This window comes from Syngnathus leptorhynchus, chromosome 1 (assembly GCF_054491065.1).
Source record: "Syngnathus leptorhynchus isolate UIUO chromosome 1, UIUO_Slep, whole genome shotgun sequence".
Lineage (NCBI taxonomy): Eukaryota > Metazoa > Chordata > Actinopteri > Syngnathiformes > Syngnathidae > Syngnathus > Syngnathus leptorhynchus.
In genome coordinates this window covers 19,769,098-19,786,495 of record NC_141195.1, presented here as the reverse complement: position 1 = coordinate 19,786,495, position 17,398 = coordinate 19,769,098, and the positions used below count along the sequence as shown (strand labels likewise).

Sequence of the window (17,398 nt, the reverse complement as noted above, 5' to 3'; positions counted from 1 at the left end):
ACGATGACTGACGAGCCTTAAAGTTAACATTATTCCGAAGCGTAATTGTCCATAATTCTTGCAAAACCGGAAATTAATATCAGTGGTGACACTAGTCTAGGGTTGTGCAGAGATATAATCAGTTCATATAAAAATAAAGGCATCATGATCTGTTAATTCTTTCTTGATAAATCAGAAACAGGGTTATTATGGTGAATCAAGTCCCCATTATATTGCTGCTAAATATAAAACAATCTTTAAAACTGTCACGTCTCGTCCCCAGCCGTTCCACTATGTGTCTGTTGTCATGGTTTCTGTCTGTGTGCTCGCCCCTCCCCTCCTGTGTGCCCATGATTAGTTTGATTATTCTTACCTGCCGCTTGTTACCTGTCGTGTATATAAGTCCTGTCTGCCTCTCACGCCTCTTCGGATCGTTGTTGTCGTTATGTCTTTTGGGTTGCGGTCGTTTTCAATTCTGTTTCAGTCAGTCAGTCAATCATGTTATCGTTTTGTTAAGTCATGTCAGTTTGCCGAGTCTGTTAGTTTGTGTTCTCCTGGTCCAAGCTGCTCTTGGTCGCCCTGCTTTCATCCGTGACAAGCAGTTGTGATAATTAATTTGATAATTAATAATATATCAATTAATCTGCAAGGATCGTATGTTGCATAGTTTGGTTTCAAATGTTTTCAATGTTATGTCTTTTAAACACAAACGAGGACAATTTCTAGAGCAGGAGTTCTTAAAATTGGTGAAGGTACTTAACCCCACAACTTTCCTACATGTATTCAGCAAAACCTTCATCATTGGAAAATTAAAATGTGAATTTTCCTGGCACTTTGATGTGACAGACAAACCGTTGTTATTAGTTGCTGCTGCATCAGCATTAAACAGAAAGGGCAAAGTGCAAATAATATGGAAGATAACCAATAACATGATTAAAAATGTCACTTGCCATTGGCTGCTTTGGCATTTACGACCCAGGCACAAGTCTATTTATGCTTCGCCTCTTGCATTTGGGAGTTGCTCGCTGTTAATCGGTGCCACATCAGGTAAGGAACCCACCTTTGCTGACTCTTCTAAAAGTTTGCATTACATGGAGTTTGTGTGTCTTGTTGTACAGGATGTCCAAGTCAGTGCTGTTGCTGCTGTTCCTGACATTGTCAGGTAAGAAACCATAATATGGAAATGGAAGAACATGTTTACATTTTCATGTCTTTAGTTGCCTAAAATTAGCTGGGCTGGGCTGCAGCTCACCCACAGCCCAAATGAGGACAAGCCCTAAATAGTACTGTGCTATGTGGTTCGTAGATTATTCTGGCTCCAACGAAATAAAGTGAAATGATGGAACAATATTATAATCACAATATTATCTTTATGATAATTAATTCCCTGGCATTGCAACAGCGTACTGTACAGTTATGCAATCACAGCAATTGACCTCCTGAATGTCTGTGCTGAGATTAGATTGTGACAGTTGATTTATAGCATGACGTAACACAGTTGTGCTCACTTATCAAAGTAGAGCACTTGGCAGAAATTAATTTCGTTATCTATCATTAACAAAGGTTATTTGTTCAATTGGAAATAAGTGCGATTTTTACTTTAAAGCCTATTCTGTAGTCAATTCCTGACAAGGGATTCTCAATCCGAACACAGTTTAATTAAATTCTGCCACAGGACTGCAAGCTGCCCCCATCGCACCTCTGAGAGCATTGCCCAAGGTGTCTTCGCCCTTCGGGTTGTCTGATGGCTCACAGCAGAACGACATCGTCGGACATGTTCCTGATAGCTTTCAGCAAGGAACCGAGCCATCCAAGAGATTCTTTGACAACGGCCTGGTGCAGGACCACATCAATGAGATGACAGGTGCAACATACACCAGATAGACGAAATTATTTGGGTCTTCCCACAAACTGTTCCCACAAAATTGGAAGCGTATAGTGTATGAATGTCGAATGAATATGTGAGCTAAAGCTACCCCTGGATGATTTGTTGCCTGGATTAAGAGGCCTGTCTCAATACTTTGGTCTACATATTGTTCAACTTATTCAACATGGACTTTAACTGAATGCTTGCTCATCTGTAGCTTTGACCAACAACCTTCTTGGAGAGGGACTGGGAAAGGTGGATGCAAAACACTGGCTAGCAGATGAGGGTAATTTCTAAATCAATGTCGAGTATTAATATAAAGTAAGATTTCCTCTGAAATGCATAATTTGATTGACAAATGTCTTTCAGTCCCTATGGATGTGCCAGCGCAGAGGAATGGAGGTGGTTGGGTTCGAGTTGAGGAACCCTCACCTTCTTCTCGCCTTCCAGATGGTTTTAGACAGGGAACAGAACCCTTCTTGTCAATCCCAGATGGTTTTAGACAGGGAACCGAACCATTTGTGGCAATCCCAGATGGTTTCAAACAGGGAACGGAACCTTCCATTTCTATCCCAGATGGTTTCAAACAGGGAACGGAACCTTCCGTTTCTATCCCAGATGGTTTCAAACAGGGAACGGAACCTTCCATTTCTATCCCAGATGGTTTCAAACAGGGAACGGAACCTTCCATTTCTATCCCAGATGGTTTCAAACAGGGAACGGAACCTTCCATTTCTATCCCAGATGGTTTCAAACAGGGAACCGAACCTTCCATTTCTATCCCAGATGGTTTTAGACAGGGAACCGAACCCTTCATGTCAATCCCAGATGGCTTCAGACAGGGAACTGAACCCTTCATGTCAATCCCAGATGGCTTCAGACAGGGAACTGAACCTACAAACCCTATCAGGAGTGTCTTCAAACTAGAAATTGAGCCCATTCCAGACAGTTTCAGACAGGGTACCGAACCCTTCTTGACAATTCCAGAAGGTTTCAGACAGGGAACAGAACCTTCCATGTCCGTCCCAGATGGTTTCAGACAGGGAACCGAACCCTTCTTGACAATTCCAGATGGTTTCAGACAGGGAACAGAACCCTTCATGTCCGTCCCAGATGGTTTCAGACAGGGAACAGAACCCTTCATGTCCATCCCAGATGGTTTCAGACAGGGAACAGAACCCTTCATGTCCATCCCAGATGGTTTCAGACAGGGAACAGAACCCTTCATGCCAATCCCAGATGGTTTCAGACAGGGAACCCAACCCTTCATGTCCATCCCAGATGGTTTCAGACAGGGAACAGAACCCCTCATGCCGATCCCAGCTGGTTTCAGACAAGGAACTGAACCTACAGACTCAGTCATTCGTGGCTTAAGAGAGGAAGCTGACCGTTCCATCTCCAGGCTCCAAACACAGAGGTGTAACGGAGAGATCATTGATGGAAAGTGCTACGAGTTCAACCCAACACCATTAGCCTTCAAAGAAGCACAGGTGACTACATTTTACATTGTTTTATTTTTGTGTCTACTTTTTATTTGATCCATTTGCACGGTTTGTCTTCAGGATTTCTGTAAAGCTCGTAACCCAAACGCTGAGCTGGCATCTGTTACAAGTGCCGACCTTCATTCCCGCCTGGTTTCCATGGTTACCAACGGCGGTGAGCGCAGCCCACAGTTGACGTGGTTGGGGGCCACGGTTAAGGCAAGTCCCTTTTGATCCAGCAAACGCTGAATACATACTCGTGCACTGAACTAAGTAAATGGACCTCAATTAATGAGATATAAAATGTCTCCTGTCAGTTTTTATTAATGTGGCATGGTAACCCTGAATGGAGGCCAAGGATAGTCTCGTCAGATTACGTTATCTCCAGAACAGTGTTATTCTTACCTTGGTTCAAACATTGACCATTGGACTTAAAAGTAAATGTTTCTTGTAGCACTGACTTGTCACACTGTGTAGTCAGTATCATTGAATATAACGATACTAATATGAACATGCCTTTTCATATTTCATGAATATAATATTGGTTGTAGAATGGATTGTCACAATGTATAAATATTTGAAATGCTGCAGAACCAGCAGGCCTCATGGCTCGATGGCTCACAGATGAATTACAGTGACTGGATGCCCGGTCAACCTAACATTCACACGGACAAGCCCGTCTGTGTGGAGATGTTCAAGATGGGTGAGACACAAAACACAGGCATCATACATTTTCCTGTACCAAGTTTAAGTTCATGTCCACCAATGTTTGACAAATGCACATATCAAGAGTAAATAAAGAACAGTATATTTCAACAATAGCAGATTATAATGATGTCAGAGCAGTTTTATGTAGAGGTTCATGTACAATTTTATATATATTTTTTTTTCAACAGAAGCAAACTATTAGTCTGGGTTGCAATCTGTTTTGAAATAAATATAATTTTATGCCCTTACAGATGCTAGCTAAAATCTGGAGACTTTCAATCTTAATATTACTAATGATTTGATGCGATTGCATAAGTCTTTGAGGCAGTTTTGCTGACCTCACAGTCACACTTTGAGCTGTACTATTAATTAAAGATTAATCGAACCGCCTCAGATAACTTTCAGTATTTGCTATTGATAAAGTGCAAGTCAATCAGTCTTTGTACTGCAGTGCTAAGAGCAACTAAATGGTGACACAACCTGTTGCCTCATATGCCCTAACTGTGTCTTTCAGATGAAAGCTGGTGGACAGCCGCTGACTGCGATCTGAGAAGAGCGTCCATCTGCTCGTACCAAATCGCTTCATAAAAATCCACGCTGACATCTTCCTCTTGGCATTTCTTCACAACACTAGCACATTGTTATGGTTATTAAAACTATAAATGCATCCTACACCTGTTTCCCTCTTCACACTTCTGCATAAGGTTTCAGAGTGAAACTGCCACACATTATGTTGACTTTTAGGTCTGAATCCAGACAACACTTTAATGATCATGTTTCATTTGTGTGTTCACAAAGCAAGTATGTACAGATTAGGGAACAATTCCTTACAATATCAGTACCAGGAAAGTGCAAAAAGTACATTTGATAAACAGAAATAATAAAAATCATGCTGTACACTACATATTTATATTGCATTCATAAATAATCACAGATATACAAATATGCATTTGGTGACAGTCAGAAAATGATGCGGATACAACACAGTTAAGTCACTTAAGTCACTTTGTCTCAGGAATTAAACAAAATAATGAGAACCACCCTCGGATAAAGGCACTCCGTTTGTCGGAAGTCTTGCAGCTCCAATGTCAGTAGAAGGAAAAAAAATAATTACAGGATCAAAAAACTACAGCCGTGTCTGAGGGACACTTTAACTTAGAAACACTAACAGCTGGATCACAGTCTCCACAGAATCTTTACATTGTGGCTTTTAGTGTCCAAATCGACAAAAACATCTGGTGTATTCTGTACCCTGTTTACAGGAAGGACTTGTAGTGTGATTTAAAACAGAACACATTTTTTAATTATATTTTGTTAACAGGAAGTACAAGTAGTGTGATTCAAAACGAAAAATATATTTGAAGCAATGACGGCTAACAGTTGGGGTAAGAGGGTGGCTGCAGGAAGACAAAAAGGTGTACGCCGATGGCAAAAGAAGACACGCACCCAACAATGTATTGCTAATCACATTTGGTGGAGCCCTTGGAGAATTCCTAAACCGTATCACAAAAGAGCGATTTCAAATTGCTACGTTTCCTATAAACAAGTGTTCTTAGTAACTTCAAAACATTCAATAAACAGACAGTTTGTTTTCTCTTTAGACGTTTCATCTACTGCCATTAGAACTCAACATTCCAAAATGTCACTTCACATGCCAAGCTACGGGGCTGCTTACATGCATTTGGTGGAAAACAAAAAAGTTCAATGAAACGCACAATAAGAGTTTTGGTCTTCTAAGTGAGTTGTCTCAACACATGACTTTTGAGGCGAGGGCGGACCTCTCTGCAAACTAAAGAAGGGACACGGAAAGGTCACTTGAAAATATGACAAGATGAGGAGGTGGTGTGATGCTGCAAGCTGCAGATGCTTCTGGATCTGAACCACAGCGCCAGCGCCATTTGGTCAGTCCACAGCAACGAAACTTGAGCACATTTCACTTGGATGAGACAGAATTACGCAAGGTAGCATCAATGGCGGTGCGGTGAATGACACAAATGGAGGATGACCATGAAGGGGGCGGGGCAGCAGGGCGGGGTTAAGAATTGGGGACACGAATGGCTCATGTTAGATGATCATGTCGGACTCCCCCGAGGAGATTCTGGTCAGCCTCTTGGTGGAGCCCCACAGCTTCCGTGTGATGTGGCCTGAACGTAGCTGAGAGGAGCCAAGGTAGAGGAAGTGAAGGAAAGGGGGTAGGATGGAAGAGGGGGGGGGGGTGAGGTAATGCCAAAAGAAACAGGGAGAGAAGGGGATATGATTTATGATGAGTGATTAGTTGTGCTAGTGAAGCAATCAATAAAAATTGTGAAATTATGTCTGTCTGGACAAACTTTCGCTATGTTGCTATGCACAACAAAATATATTCTCTGAGGATATTTTGAAATCTACTGTATAAGCACATTTTGTACATATGACTTCAACATCAAAATAAACATCTAGGTTAGTGCAATATTACCAGCTTGCATTATTAGAAGAAAATGATCTTCTGGTGGAATATGGCTTGCAAAAGCAGCACTTTTAAATTAATGACTCGAATCAACATCCAACTCTTGAGTTGAGAACTGGACTCGAGCTGCTATGGTTTGTGGATGACAGAGGTGGGGCTGAACACCAGCTGGTCTCGCTGATGCAGTAGGCGAGTAGGCGAGCGAGCTCGAAGGGGGGCCAACAAGGGGGAAGCCATGAGCGGCGAGCCCTCCAGGCTCTGAGCGATGTAGTTCCTCAGCGAGTTCTTTACCTCGGCCGGCTTGCCCACGCCCACGATGATCAGCTTGCCGTCTTGTAGGCCCAGCAGGATGTGACTCTGCTCCTTAGTGACGGATACGCAGCGCACAGGGACATGCATGGCCATGGGCTCCGCGCACAACGAGAGACTGCAGAGAACCACAAAGGTGTTCACTTGATCGCATCGAGAAGGGCAAGTCAATGCTGTTGCTACTGTTTATCATTATTTCTTAATAGAAAATTGGTTGAGGATCAGAACATGCTTAAGTTCACTCAGTGTCTTGAAGCATATTGCATTTCTTTGTACTAACATGATTGAGTTTGGATTTACCTGTAGAGGTCTCGAATGGACAAGTAACCTTGCTCACTGCCGGTAACAATAAACTCCCCAGAAACGCACATATCAGTCATTTGCTCCTTCAGAGGTTCACTGCAAAGGTGTTTCCCATTCACAGAGTAAAGGTGTAGAGCATTTTTGTCCTGTAACAAAAAAAAAAAACAATTTAGCTGACAATCTCTCGGATGTTTCTTCAAGCAATATACTGTACATACTTTGAGTGTTGCTTTGCCCTCCAGGCAGGTGTGGACCAGCAAGTGACCCTCCCACGACACGGCCAGGTGAAGGACAGACAGCGGCAAGGAACTGTCGCACGGCGGTCGCAGGCAACGCACGTACTGACCTCTGCGCACTGTGTGGATGATTACGACCCCATCCTGACAAACACAGGAAGCCCCCATAATGTTTGATGAGCTATTAACATTGCATTATCAAAGACAGCAACGTATTTTCAACACTTTCTATTGTTCAATGACATACCCACATCGAGACTGACTAATAGTATAAAAAAAGATGAAATGGACCAAATTTGGACATAGAGGATAACATACTTGATAACTTGATAACATAAAACTGCAGTAGCAACCAATTGCACACTAGATGGTACTGTGTCTAATTTATCCTCAATATTTTATCGACCTCAGATGAGATATGGAGAAAGATAATTCACCGTGTTTTCCATGTTGAACAAGGAATACTGATTTAGTTATGTAAAAACGGTATAAAAATTTCAAACAAAAGAATGCCCTTTTTTTTTTTTTTATTCCGAGCTAATCCTCACCCGTGCTCCAGACACAGCCATGTCCAGCTCTGTGCTGATACAAACACTGACCACCTCATCTGTGTGGCCGTATAACACCTGAACAGGTTTAGGATGAAGACCTATTGGAGCACCACCCTATAGGAAGAGAGAACAGTTCAAATTAGTGAAGAATGCCAGTCAAAATATCTTCTCAATTTACTTGGATCATTTTCACAGACAAACAAGCTTTAGCAATAAATACGATAAACTAGCTGGGTTCATGATGTGATGAGGTAGGACCAGTGATGCTTGAACCTGTTGGAGAACCTGCCACACCATGCAGGTGGTGTCTCTGGAGCCGGAGATGAGGTGGATGCCGCAATGGTCTGTTGACAGGCAGGTTACAATATCTGGATGGGGATATGAGAAGCGAGGAGAAATACACATAGGTTGGTACCATCCAGTAGAATGGCTTTCCAAAAAAAAAAAAAAAAAAGGAGGTAGACTCCATCATTTTTCAATCGCGTCTGTCTACTACATAAATGATATTACCCATGTGTCGGATGTGTTGCCCGACAGTCTTGCCCTTGACAAGTGATGTGACTCTGAGGCTATTGTCCCAATGACCTCCACTGAAGAGCAACTTTCCATCGTGCGAGACCACAAACAGCCTTGTTGTTACCTCCACACCAGGAGCAAAGGGTCCGGATAGAAAACGCTGGGTCCTACAGGCAATGAGTTGTACATATTTTTCTCGATTGGCTGCATGCGTGTTTGTTTGTGGCAAGTGCAGTATTCTCACTTGGCATGGGACACCGTGGGGTCCTTAATGAAGGTGAAGTAGTTGGAGAGGTTCTTGTTGTAAGGCAGCCACCCATGGGTCCCAAACAGACAGTTCTGACTTACAGTCACCTTGAAAAAAAAATATGCAGAAGGGAAAATTTCATAGTCTGCAGTGAAGGAATTCAAAAACAAATAGGCAATGGAGAAGAAGTAGGCTGCGATGCTAACCATTGTGTCTGGACTCCCTTGACTGATAAAGGAGTGGGACTGATTCTTTGGAACAATAGCTTTGACCAGTGGTACGTTATCGCTGATGCCCTGCAAAACACAGAAAGATGCGGGTAGGGGTTTCCAATGTGAGACGTGGTAGAGTAATGCTCAACAGTACGGGAAGATGGCAAAGTTCAAACCTCGACAAAAAAAGACTTAAGATTGGTGAGATGTTCAAACATGACCAGAGGACACGAGTCCAGCAGAGCCTTCCTCTTCTCCACTTCCTCCTGGGAAAGACGAATTGGATGCGGCTCCTAGTCTCGCACACAAACATAGACAGATGCAGTTAAAATGAAATACATGTGCTTACTCATTATTATGGAAAACATAGCATGCATCAAGGGCAGTGTTTCCGTTTGACATGTTTATGAAAATCCCACAGCGTATCACAAATCAAAAATGTAGCAATAATCAGGAGCTCATCTGAATTGGTTAATGAAATGCAACTTTCAGGAGTGCATGACTTATTCTGATATAAAATGGCAACAGGTTTATTGTACTTTCTGCCATCTAATGGAAGAGCATTTCATTGTTGTGCCTTTCACTATACGTCACTGGCTTCAAGAGATAAACAAAGATCGATTTGTAATTAATAAATCGGAGTTTTCAGAGAAACGGAGTAAATTTATGATCATTTCCAGTGGTACTCTGGACGATCTCTCACAGAACCCTGGTTGGGAATCACTGATTTAGGGTGTTTCTGAACCTTGAGTAGCTGACAGGGTGTCTGGCCAAAATTGCTGATCATGCCTTCCAAGGCTTTTCGTTCCTTTTCATCAGTGATGGCATCAAGGTCTACTGCTCCTGTAAAGCCAAGTTAGCAGAAACATACTGAGACTGCAAAGAATTTCAGAGAATTAAACTGTGACGAGCGTTCAGAATACTTTACCCTCATATGTGCAGTAGTAGAAAACATTGAGTGCTTCAACCGCGGCGGGTCCCCTCTGCTTGTAACCAAAGATCAGATCGATCCACTCATTAAGATGTGCTGACACATATTCAGACTCCTGTCACAGCAACACAGACATAGAAATAATAAAGCCTTGAAATAAGTATTAAATTCCATATTTCATACTTGTATGACAAAATGCAGTGCAGTCAAGGAGCACATGAACTAGGACAAAAAGCTCACCAGGGCTTTGCGGTGTTTATAGATAAAGTCCTCGGGAGACTTGGCCCATTTGGGCAGAATGACATCATTTACTTTTTCTTTGGTTATCTGCCGGCGACCGAGGTCAAAGTCTAGTTGACAGCAGAGCACAAAGGAGTGAGGGTATTACTCAAATCGTATTGATCACATCTTAAGAGTTCTTAGAGAAACCCACCATTGTGGTTCTCAAGAAACTCTGGGAAGTAGAAGAACTCAGGTATGAGTTCCTTGACATCATTGGGATTGTCCATGAGAGTCAGCCACGTTGCCGGAATAGAGTGGAACTGACGGTCGGCGCAGTCAAACCTGAAGACAATCGGAGACGAGATGACGTACAGCACATGTCGGCTACAAATGATGAATATTATAACCGTGTTTGAGAGGACCATCTTACCGCCCACTCTGTAGTTGGATGTGCAGGGAGGTGAAGGGCTCAACTCTGATCAGGTAGTGCATAACACCAGCTGCACTGGAGTAGTGAGTGCCATAATGAAACTTGTCGATAGTTCCCGTTGGGTCCTCAAAGCTTTCGTACCTGACAGACGGGAGAGAAAATCTCTTGAAAATATACCAATATATATCGTACACCAACCAAGTGCATTGATTCGATTGATTAAACAGACAGACAGACAGAGACAGACAAATAGACAGATTAAACAGACTGCGTCTATTTTTGTGACTTAAATGAAAAGAAAATCCTATTTTCTTGCTTTATGCCGAAATCTAGTTTTAAATGCAATTTTAATATGTTTTTGTGCAACTGTATAATATATTGTAGATATTTTCCATCGACGCACAGTACACATCGTGAAAACATACTTTTCTCGGACAGCTTTAGCATTGCGGTTGTTTTGCACTGCCACTGGCTTTGACAAATCCCTGAATACCAGGGGATCCGAAAGGTCCAGCTCCTTGGAGGTGTAGTCTGCCAGAACCCAGGGAAACTATTAAGAAAGGTACAAGGGTGGTAAACTGTCTGGCAGATCCTTTACCAGTCATGTATTCGGTTAAGGAACATACCACTGGATACTGAGCCAAGTCGTTATATGTTCTGCCGGCAATTGTGTTGAGTTGCATCAGGTAGTCAAAGTTGGAAATCTCCCGGTTGACCCATTTCTGTGGAAAATTTGAGCCAAAAGGGAAATGACATACTATATTTGGAATTTCAAATAAGATCAATGCTCTATTTTAAAACTTGGAATCATAGCTCAAAGGCCGGATCATTTTACGTTAATACAAATTAGGTCCGATTTCTGTCTCATTTCAAAGCTAGAAATGTCTCATTATTTTGTGTAATCTGTGATAATATGATGAAATGATTAAACATTTACTTGGTTTCACTGTCATAATGATATTCTGAGGGAAACCGGACCTACAAAGTGGCCCGCACCAAAAATAAGCTTGACACCCTTGCTGTACAATGAAGGTCCTGACCTGTGTTAATCCAGAGGCCTTAAGGAGCTCTTGTGGAGAACGTGTTCCATACAGACTGAGGGATCGCAGGAGCAACATGCGGTCATACACCTTATTTCTTGCCTGTAAATTGGAAAACAGGGCAGCTACTGTATTGCTAGTTATCAAGAGGTGAAGGTCAGACACGTTTAAGGAAGCAGGTAGATCACCTCTTTCTTGAAGTTGAGAAAGTAGTTGGTTTGGTCAATAAGGAAGATCTCCAGGGCGGAGCGTCGCAGATTATATCGACGTAGATGGACCTCACGGATCTGACTCAGTGGCCATTTAAAGTCATGGCCCACACCTTCAGTAAACATGGAAGTACATCATGATTTGTGTTCAACAAACATAACAACAATCTACTCGCTAAGTTGTAAAAGAACAACAGAATCAGACACACCTTCGTCCTTCTCTTGGCTACCGTCGTAGAAATAGATGTGTTGGGTCGTGAGTTCCAGGCGGCCGGGTACCACGTCGACCACTGTCACCAGCTGACAGTCTTCCCACAGAATCAGTTTCTCCTTTTGACCTGCTTCCTCTGCTTCCATCCTTTAAAACAACATGAAAAATATAATGGAACCACTAAAACAATCAACTATGCTTCAATTGTGCCCCTACTGCTCGGGTAAATGACTTACTGGTTATTTGCTGCCGCCAAATCATCCTCTGGCAGCTCTAAGATGTCATCTTCCAGGTTGGTGACTTTGACCTGCTTCACAGCCTCCAGCAGCAGAGATTCCGGGTTGACAAACTGATGATGAACACCTGAGTAAAGTCACAGATGTCGAAATATTACAGAAGAAAAGATATTATAAGAATATCCAAATCAATAATGGGATTTCGTGTCCTACCAAGGTTGTCTCGCAGGGCGCTGGCCTCCTTATAAGGGTCAAAGTTGTAATTACGGATTAATTTCAGCCTCATGCGGGAAAAGTTCTCTGCGCTGGACAGCTTCCAATGCATCCTCTTTGGCTGCCTGTTACAAAAAGGTCAAAGGATGCTGCGTCTTTAGTATGAATGCGCTATCAACTTTCCTTCAGTGGTCACATTCGCCGCCACCATATAATTCCGAATTTGCCAAATACTTTCAAGACAAGTTTCTGTTTGAATGGCCATGCATGTTATTCATGAGCAATTTTGCAAAATGATATTTAAAAAAAAAAAAAAAAAAGATGACGTCCAACTAGACTGTGGTCGGCTATTTCTAAACAAGAAATGCAAACTATTATCACTTATTACCTTTCAGACCAGGGCCCCCTTTCACAAACAAGGCCCCGCCGAGCTGCCTTCCATTGCCTGAGAGAGGCGCTGTTCTGGCTATGCTGTTGCTTTAACATGCTGTTGTACCTCTGGTTTTCCTGACGACTTTGGCGGGAGAATGGCTCAACAAAGTGTTCCTGGAGTATAAAGCTGACATGTTAGTACAGTGCGATTCTTCCTTTTCCTTCAAATCCAACAGAATCTTTCCAATTAACCTGAAAGCAGATCTTGCTCTCCCCTCTTTCTCGCTCTCTCCTATGCAGGCTGACCATGAAGGCCTCATAGCACTCCTTCCAGTAGAGCGCCATACTCTCATGGCCCTGACTGAAGGTCTCGATTTCATACTGCTTCATGTACGGAATGATCTGAAAATAAATTGAAAAGACATCACTAACGCTGTCATCCTCATCCGCTCAAATACATCACGGCGCATTTCAGTCTCGTACATATTTGTCCAGATAGACACGCCACTCGGGTGAGTTGCAGTATAATTGGAAGTCCTCAAAGAAAGATGGGCTGCCGTTGGTATCAGGCAGTTGGGGTAGATGTAGCTCCATATAAAGCAAGCGGTGAACTTTGGACAGGAGCGTTCGTAACAGAGGAACCAGGAATGAGTATGTTTCTTCTGTTTTCTCCTGGACAGAGCGCCGCAGGATGCACTCAACCTTGCCCAGCAGGTAGCAGGCCTCATCCTGGCTAGATACTTCCTTCATTTGGAGAATAAAATTGAGCTTGGCAGTGGCTATTGCACATACCTGTGATGCCAGGAAAAATAACAGTTGTTTTTATGACAGAAGGTGTTAAATGGAATCACTGACAAAAACAAAATAAGGACAATGTTTCACCTCTGGGTCCTCTTGCGCCATGAAGCCGAGCAACAATCTCAGTCCGATTTGAGAAAGCTGGAACCACTGGGTGCCAGCAGAATACCACACCATGAGACAGTCCATCAATGTCACAGTCTCCTCTAGCACCTTCTCAGTCCACAGTGCTGGGTTGATTAGGCCCTCAGCTTGCAAGAAATCTTGTACTATGTGAAGTAGGCGGACCGCGTTCTCCGTGTGTTGAGGCAAGGTGGCGGCAGATGCCTCACGATTGTCAGTCACCGCCAATTCCAACATACGTTCCATGAGACTAGAAAGCGATCGCACAGAGGAGAGGGTACATGTTTACCAAACCTGCATGTGAAAGCATGTAACCTTGTGCAGTAGTGTCAACACTCTGGTAAAGGACATACCCGAGTTTGATTTGGTCAACAGGAAGTAGAAGCTCATTGGCCGTTCCCAGTTTGCTGAGCGCTGAAAAGACTTGGCCACGCTCCAGCCATGCCGAATCATCAGAGCCTTCAACTCCACGCCACATCACACAGTGAAGTATGTCCAGCAACATGTTGCACAATTCTTCCTCAGCCCGCTAGAAGGCAATGACAGATAAAGATAAATACATTTACAAGAATCGCTTTCATTTCCTCAATGTAAGCTTTCCTGAAAACCTTTATTATGACCTCAGAATTATTGAGGGACTCCCCGAGGGAGATGTTGTCACTGAAGAGAAAGGTGTCTTCAGTCAATGGGGCGCTCTGATCTAATACGACAGAGGTGCCTGGAAAGGGCTTCGGTGCTTCTGATGGAGAAGGTGTGCTGGGGACACTGCCAGGGGTCTGGTTGCCACTCTCCAAGGCTTCATAGGCTTGCAGGTGAGATAGATCAAGCGTCAAGCCTCCAGATTTTCCCACTGGCCAGGGCTTGACTTGGCCTTGTGGCTCAGCTGAAGCGGAAGATGACGGTGTGTCCAGTAGTGAGATGACATCGCCGTTTTCCAGGCTGTCTACAGAGCGATTGTCGCCCATGCTGAGCCAGTCGTCCTCGGGGCGGTCCAAGCGCCCGGCGCTGCTCGCCCTTGTTCTACGGTGCAGCGGCAGTTCCAGGCGGTTATTATTGCTTCCGCTAGATTGATTCAAGTCCAGGCTGCAGTTGCTGACTGTGTCCGCATTTCGCGATGGCAATGAGCCTTCGCCTCGCAGAAAGAGTCGGGCAAGGGTGTCCTGCCAACATTGCTGCTTGGAAATCTGGCAACCAGCATCTTGTTGGGACTGGAGAAGCTGGAACACCTAAACATGAAGAGGAATATTAAAATGCAAATTTCAAGATTTTAGAGTAATTTTTGGAGGGTTATTTTTTTTTGGTCACGGGTGGGGGGTCTGTGACATCTAAAAAGTTGCTCAGATGTTATTAATCTTTTATGTCAATTAAGGATTAGTAAGATGCCTGATACAATTGTCCTATTTGTCTTGCTATGAAAAAAAAAGAATTAAGGGTCACAGGAAGTTATTTGTGCTTCCTCACCCTCTTGCAGACAATGAGCCGTACTCTGGGTCCAGTTCGATGAGTGAGCTGAACTAATGCCATCAGATTCTTGTAGTTCACCACTTGATCTTCATATTATAAACACACACATGCAGGTTACACTTGGTTGTCTTCCTATGTTACATCAATTATTATGATAGTGAAAATAAAATCTGACCTGTGTGCAAGACCTGATTGAGGAGACAACGAATAAGAGTTGGCGTGATGTGAAGATCGGAAAAGAGCAGTGACAGGCCGTTGTAGCCCGCCTCCCTCAGCCTCAAACGCTGCTTGTTTTTCTCATAGATGCGGTCACATCGCAACATGCGTTCAAACAGCTGTGCAGAGGTAGGAATAAAGATTGAGTAAATTATACAAGTTCTGAGATGAATGGTGGAAATGTTGGTATTCAGATGGAGCTGGCTGTAACCCACCTTGAAGACAAGCTCTCGAAGGCGGTCAGAGTGTTTATTGTTGAGCAGAAGAGCATAGCAGGAGTCAGCTGCTCCGGGCTCAAAGAGGAGCAGAAAGAGCTGGTCTCTGGATGGACTGTTTTGAAGGAGGCTGAGTAACATCTCTAAGAGACCACAAATCTTCAAGAGAAAAATATCAGCAAGATTAGTCATTGATAGGAGAAGCCATGTTTCATTTGACATATTATTACAGTGGAACCCGCTATTTGCAGTGGATGGGACCAAAATCTGTGTAAAATTGACACTCATTGAAATGCATTGGGGGCTGAGGGGACACAGCAGACACAGATGTTTGATAACAAATGGCTTTATCAAAAGACTAACCATAATTGCGAGTGTATTACTGTTCATATTCTCTGCAAATTGGTCAAGAAATCATAAATTCTGCCAGGGTATGTAAACGTATGAGCACAACTGTAAATCAGTAGCCTGAATGATATGTAGTCAATTTAACTAAACGCCGCAATGTTTATCGTTACAGAGAAGAAAATGCCTGAAAATAATAAAGAAGATGAGAGAAAAAGGATGCCTAACGTCAAATGAGCCAGTAACTTCCTGTGCAGGCACTTCTGCAGTAATTCCCATTGGGACCCAGTCTATCACGCAACAACAACAACAAAAAAAAAAAACCATCAATCAAGCTTATGCTTGCATTGAATTTTGTTTATTATTCTTATAAATGAGGCGTAGCAAAGTGGTTACGTAACCTCGTCACCTCCCACTGAGGGACTCTAGTTCACCCCCCCAGACAAATGGCTACACAATGGTCAGATTTCACATATAGACAAAAAGAGGATTTTTATCTTCTTTATGTTTATTATTAGTAGGTGATTTTGAAACTTTGTGTGAAGTGCTGAAAAGACCAAGGAAAGAACCATTAAATGTTACTGTAGTTCTAGAAAAGGAGCCCTTTATGATATTTGTAAATATTTCAAAATTTCTTGAAAGAATGAATTAATTGCAAAATTCAGCCATAATGTAGGAGTGGGACAACTATGAATAAGATGTTGGGCATTGTGCTACACATCATTTCATAAGTTTTAACATAGTCCATAGTGTTAAGGTGCTAGACAAACATGGAATAAATTGCAGTATTTAAAATGGGACATATGAATGTCACTTGCCTCCACCTTAGCCGTGACCCGAATGATGACAAATGGATGGAGGATGAATGGATGCACTTTCTTACCTGATCTTCGTCCCCAATGGCAGCAATGTATCCAATAATGCTGTGCATTTCCTCCTGGGAGACGCCCTTGCTGATGTAGTACTTGATGAGGTCGCAGAGCGATGTACGGATGTTCAGAATGTCATCTTCACTCAGGTCACTCTCTTTATTACTGTTTTTCCTATAGTGAAAAGCTGATTTCAATATTCTGCCAGTTAGGACTGGTTTGGCCATAAAGTTTGGAAACTGAATCTTACCCATAATAGAGACGTATGATGTCCAAAAGGAATCGGACTCCATATTTCTTCCGGAACTGCTTCCTGTTGTCTTTGATGACAGTGGTCAAGTACTGTATATGGCCTTCCAAAGAAAACAAAACAAAACATGAAAACTCAGAACTGCTAAAAGTAATAGTAAATGTCCCCAATGTATGATTTGAAATTTATAAATGTATTCTTTCAGTTTTGAGATCTGACCTATACGTAAAGGGAAGTCCCCTTTGTTCCAAATGTTGAAGTTGAACAGTAGATGCGTATGAAGTTGTTGCAGCAGGCCCTGGTTCTTCTCATAAGTCACCTGCTCTATCAGCAGCTGCATAGCTACAAGCACATTGACATCAATGTGTCCTGCTGGAAGCTGAAAACATACAGCACATT

At 42.8% G+C, this 17,398-nt stretch overlaps 2 protein-coding genes across 6 annotated transcripts in view; one reads left to right on the top strand and one right to left on the bottom strand.

The window, feature by feature from the left end:
• The first annotated feature begins 410 nt into the window (after positions 1–410).
• On the top strand, positions 411–5,145 carry LOC147062549 (uncharacterized). The gene is made up of 8 exons (XM_085929413.1): positions 411–1,026; positions 1,098–1,141; positions 1,655–1,843; positions 2,064–2,132; positions 2,216–3,336; positions 3,409–3,546; positions 3,919–4,030; positions 4,550–5,145. Exons 2-8 carry the CDS (start codon positions 1,099–1,101, stop codon positions 4,621–4,623), a joined length of 1,746 nt encoding a protein of 581 aa, XP_085785539.1. The 5' UTR covers positions 411–1,026; position 1,098; the 3' UTR covers positions 4,624–5,145.
• Positions 4,769–17,398, bottom strand: part of nbeal1 (neurobeachin-like 1) — a 39,569-nt gene continuing 26,939 nt past the window's right edge. For 3 of the 5 annotated variants that reach the window (XM_085929369.1, XM_085929379.1, XM_085929388.1), the window contains 34 exons: positions 17,219–17,378; positions 17,000–17,102; positions 16,764–16,923; positions 15,536–15,694; positions 15,280–15,439; positions 15,102–15,190; positions 14,261–14,866; positions 13,994–14,169; positions 13,602–13,890; positions 13,203–13,511; positions 12,972–13,121; positions 12,736–12,893; positions 12,348–12,472; positions 12,135–12,261; positions 11,897–12,045; positions 11,667–11,800; positions 11,479–11,580; positions 11,065–11,160; positions 10,864–10,988; positions 10,439–10,579; positions 10,220–10,350; positions 10,027–10,136; positions 9,784–9,901; positions 9,601–9,698; positions 9,032–9,148; positions 8,850–8,939; positions 8,641–8,750; positions 8,391–8,563; positions 8,154–8,248; positions 7,878–7,994; positions 7,312–7,473; positions 7,091–7,239; positions 6,773–6,908; positions 4,769–6,189 (listed from right to left, as the gene is read on the bottom strand). In XM_085929369.1, coding sequence (XP_085785495.1) covers positions 6,100–6,189; positions 6,773–6,908; positions 7,091–7,239; positions 7,312–7,473; positions 7,878–7,994; positions 8,154–8,248; positions 8,391–8,563; positions 8,641–8,750; positions 8,850–8,939; positions 9,032–9,148; positions 9,601–9,698; positions 9,784–9,901; positions 10,027–10,136; positions 10,220–10,350; positions 10,439–10,579; positions 10,864–10,988; positions 11,065–11,160; positions 11,479–11,580; positions 11,667–11,800; positions 11,897–12,045; positions 12,135–12,261; positions 12,348–12,472; positions 12,736–12,893; positions 12,972–13,121; positions 13,203–13,511; positions 13,602–13,890; positions 13,994–14,169; positions 14,261–14,866; positions 15,102–15,190; positions 15,280–15,439; positions 15,536–15,694; positions 16,764–16,923; positions 17,000–17,102; positions 17,219–17,378 — 5,214 coding nt within the window. In that variant the 3' untranslated portion in view covers positions 4,769–6,099. The other 2 variants (XM_085929360.1, XM_085929351.1) reach the window with 1 other exon arrangement.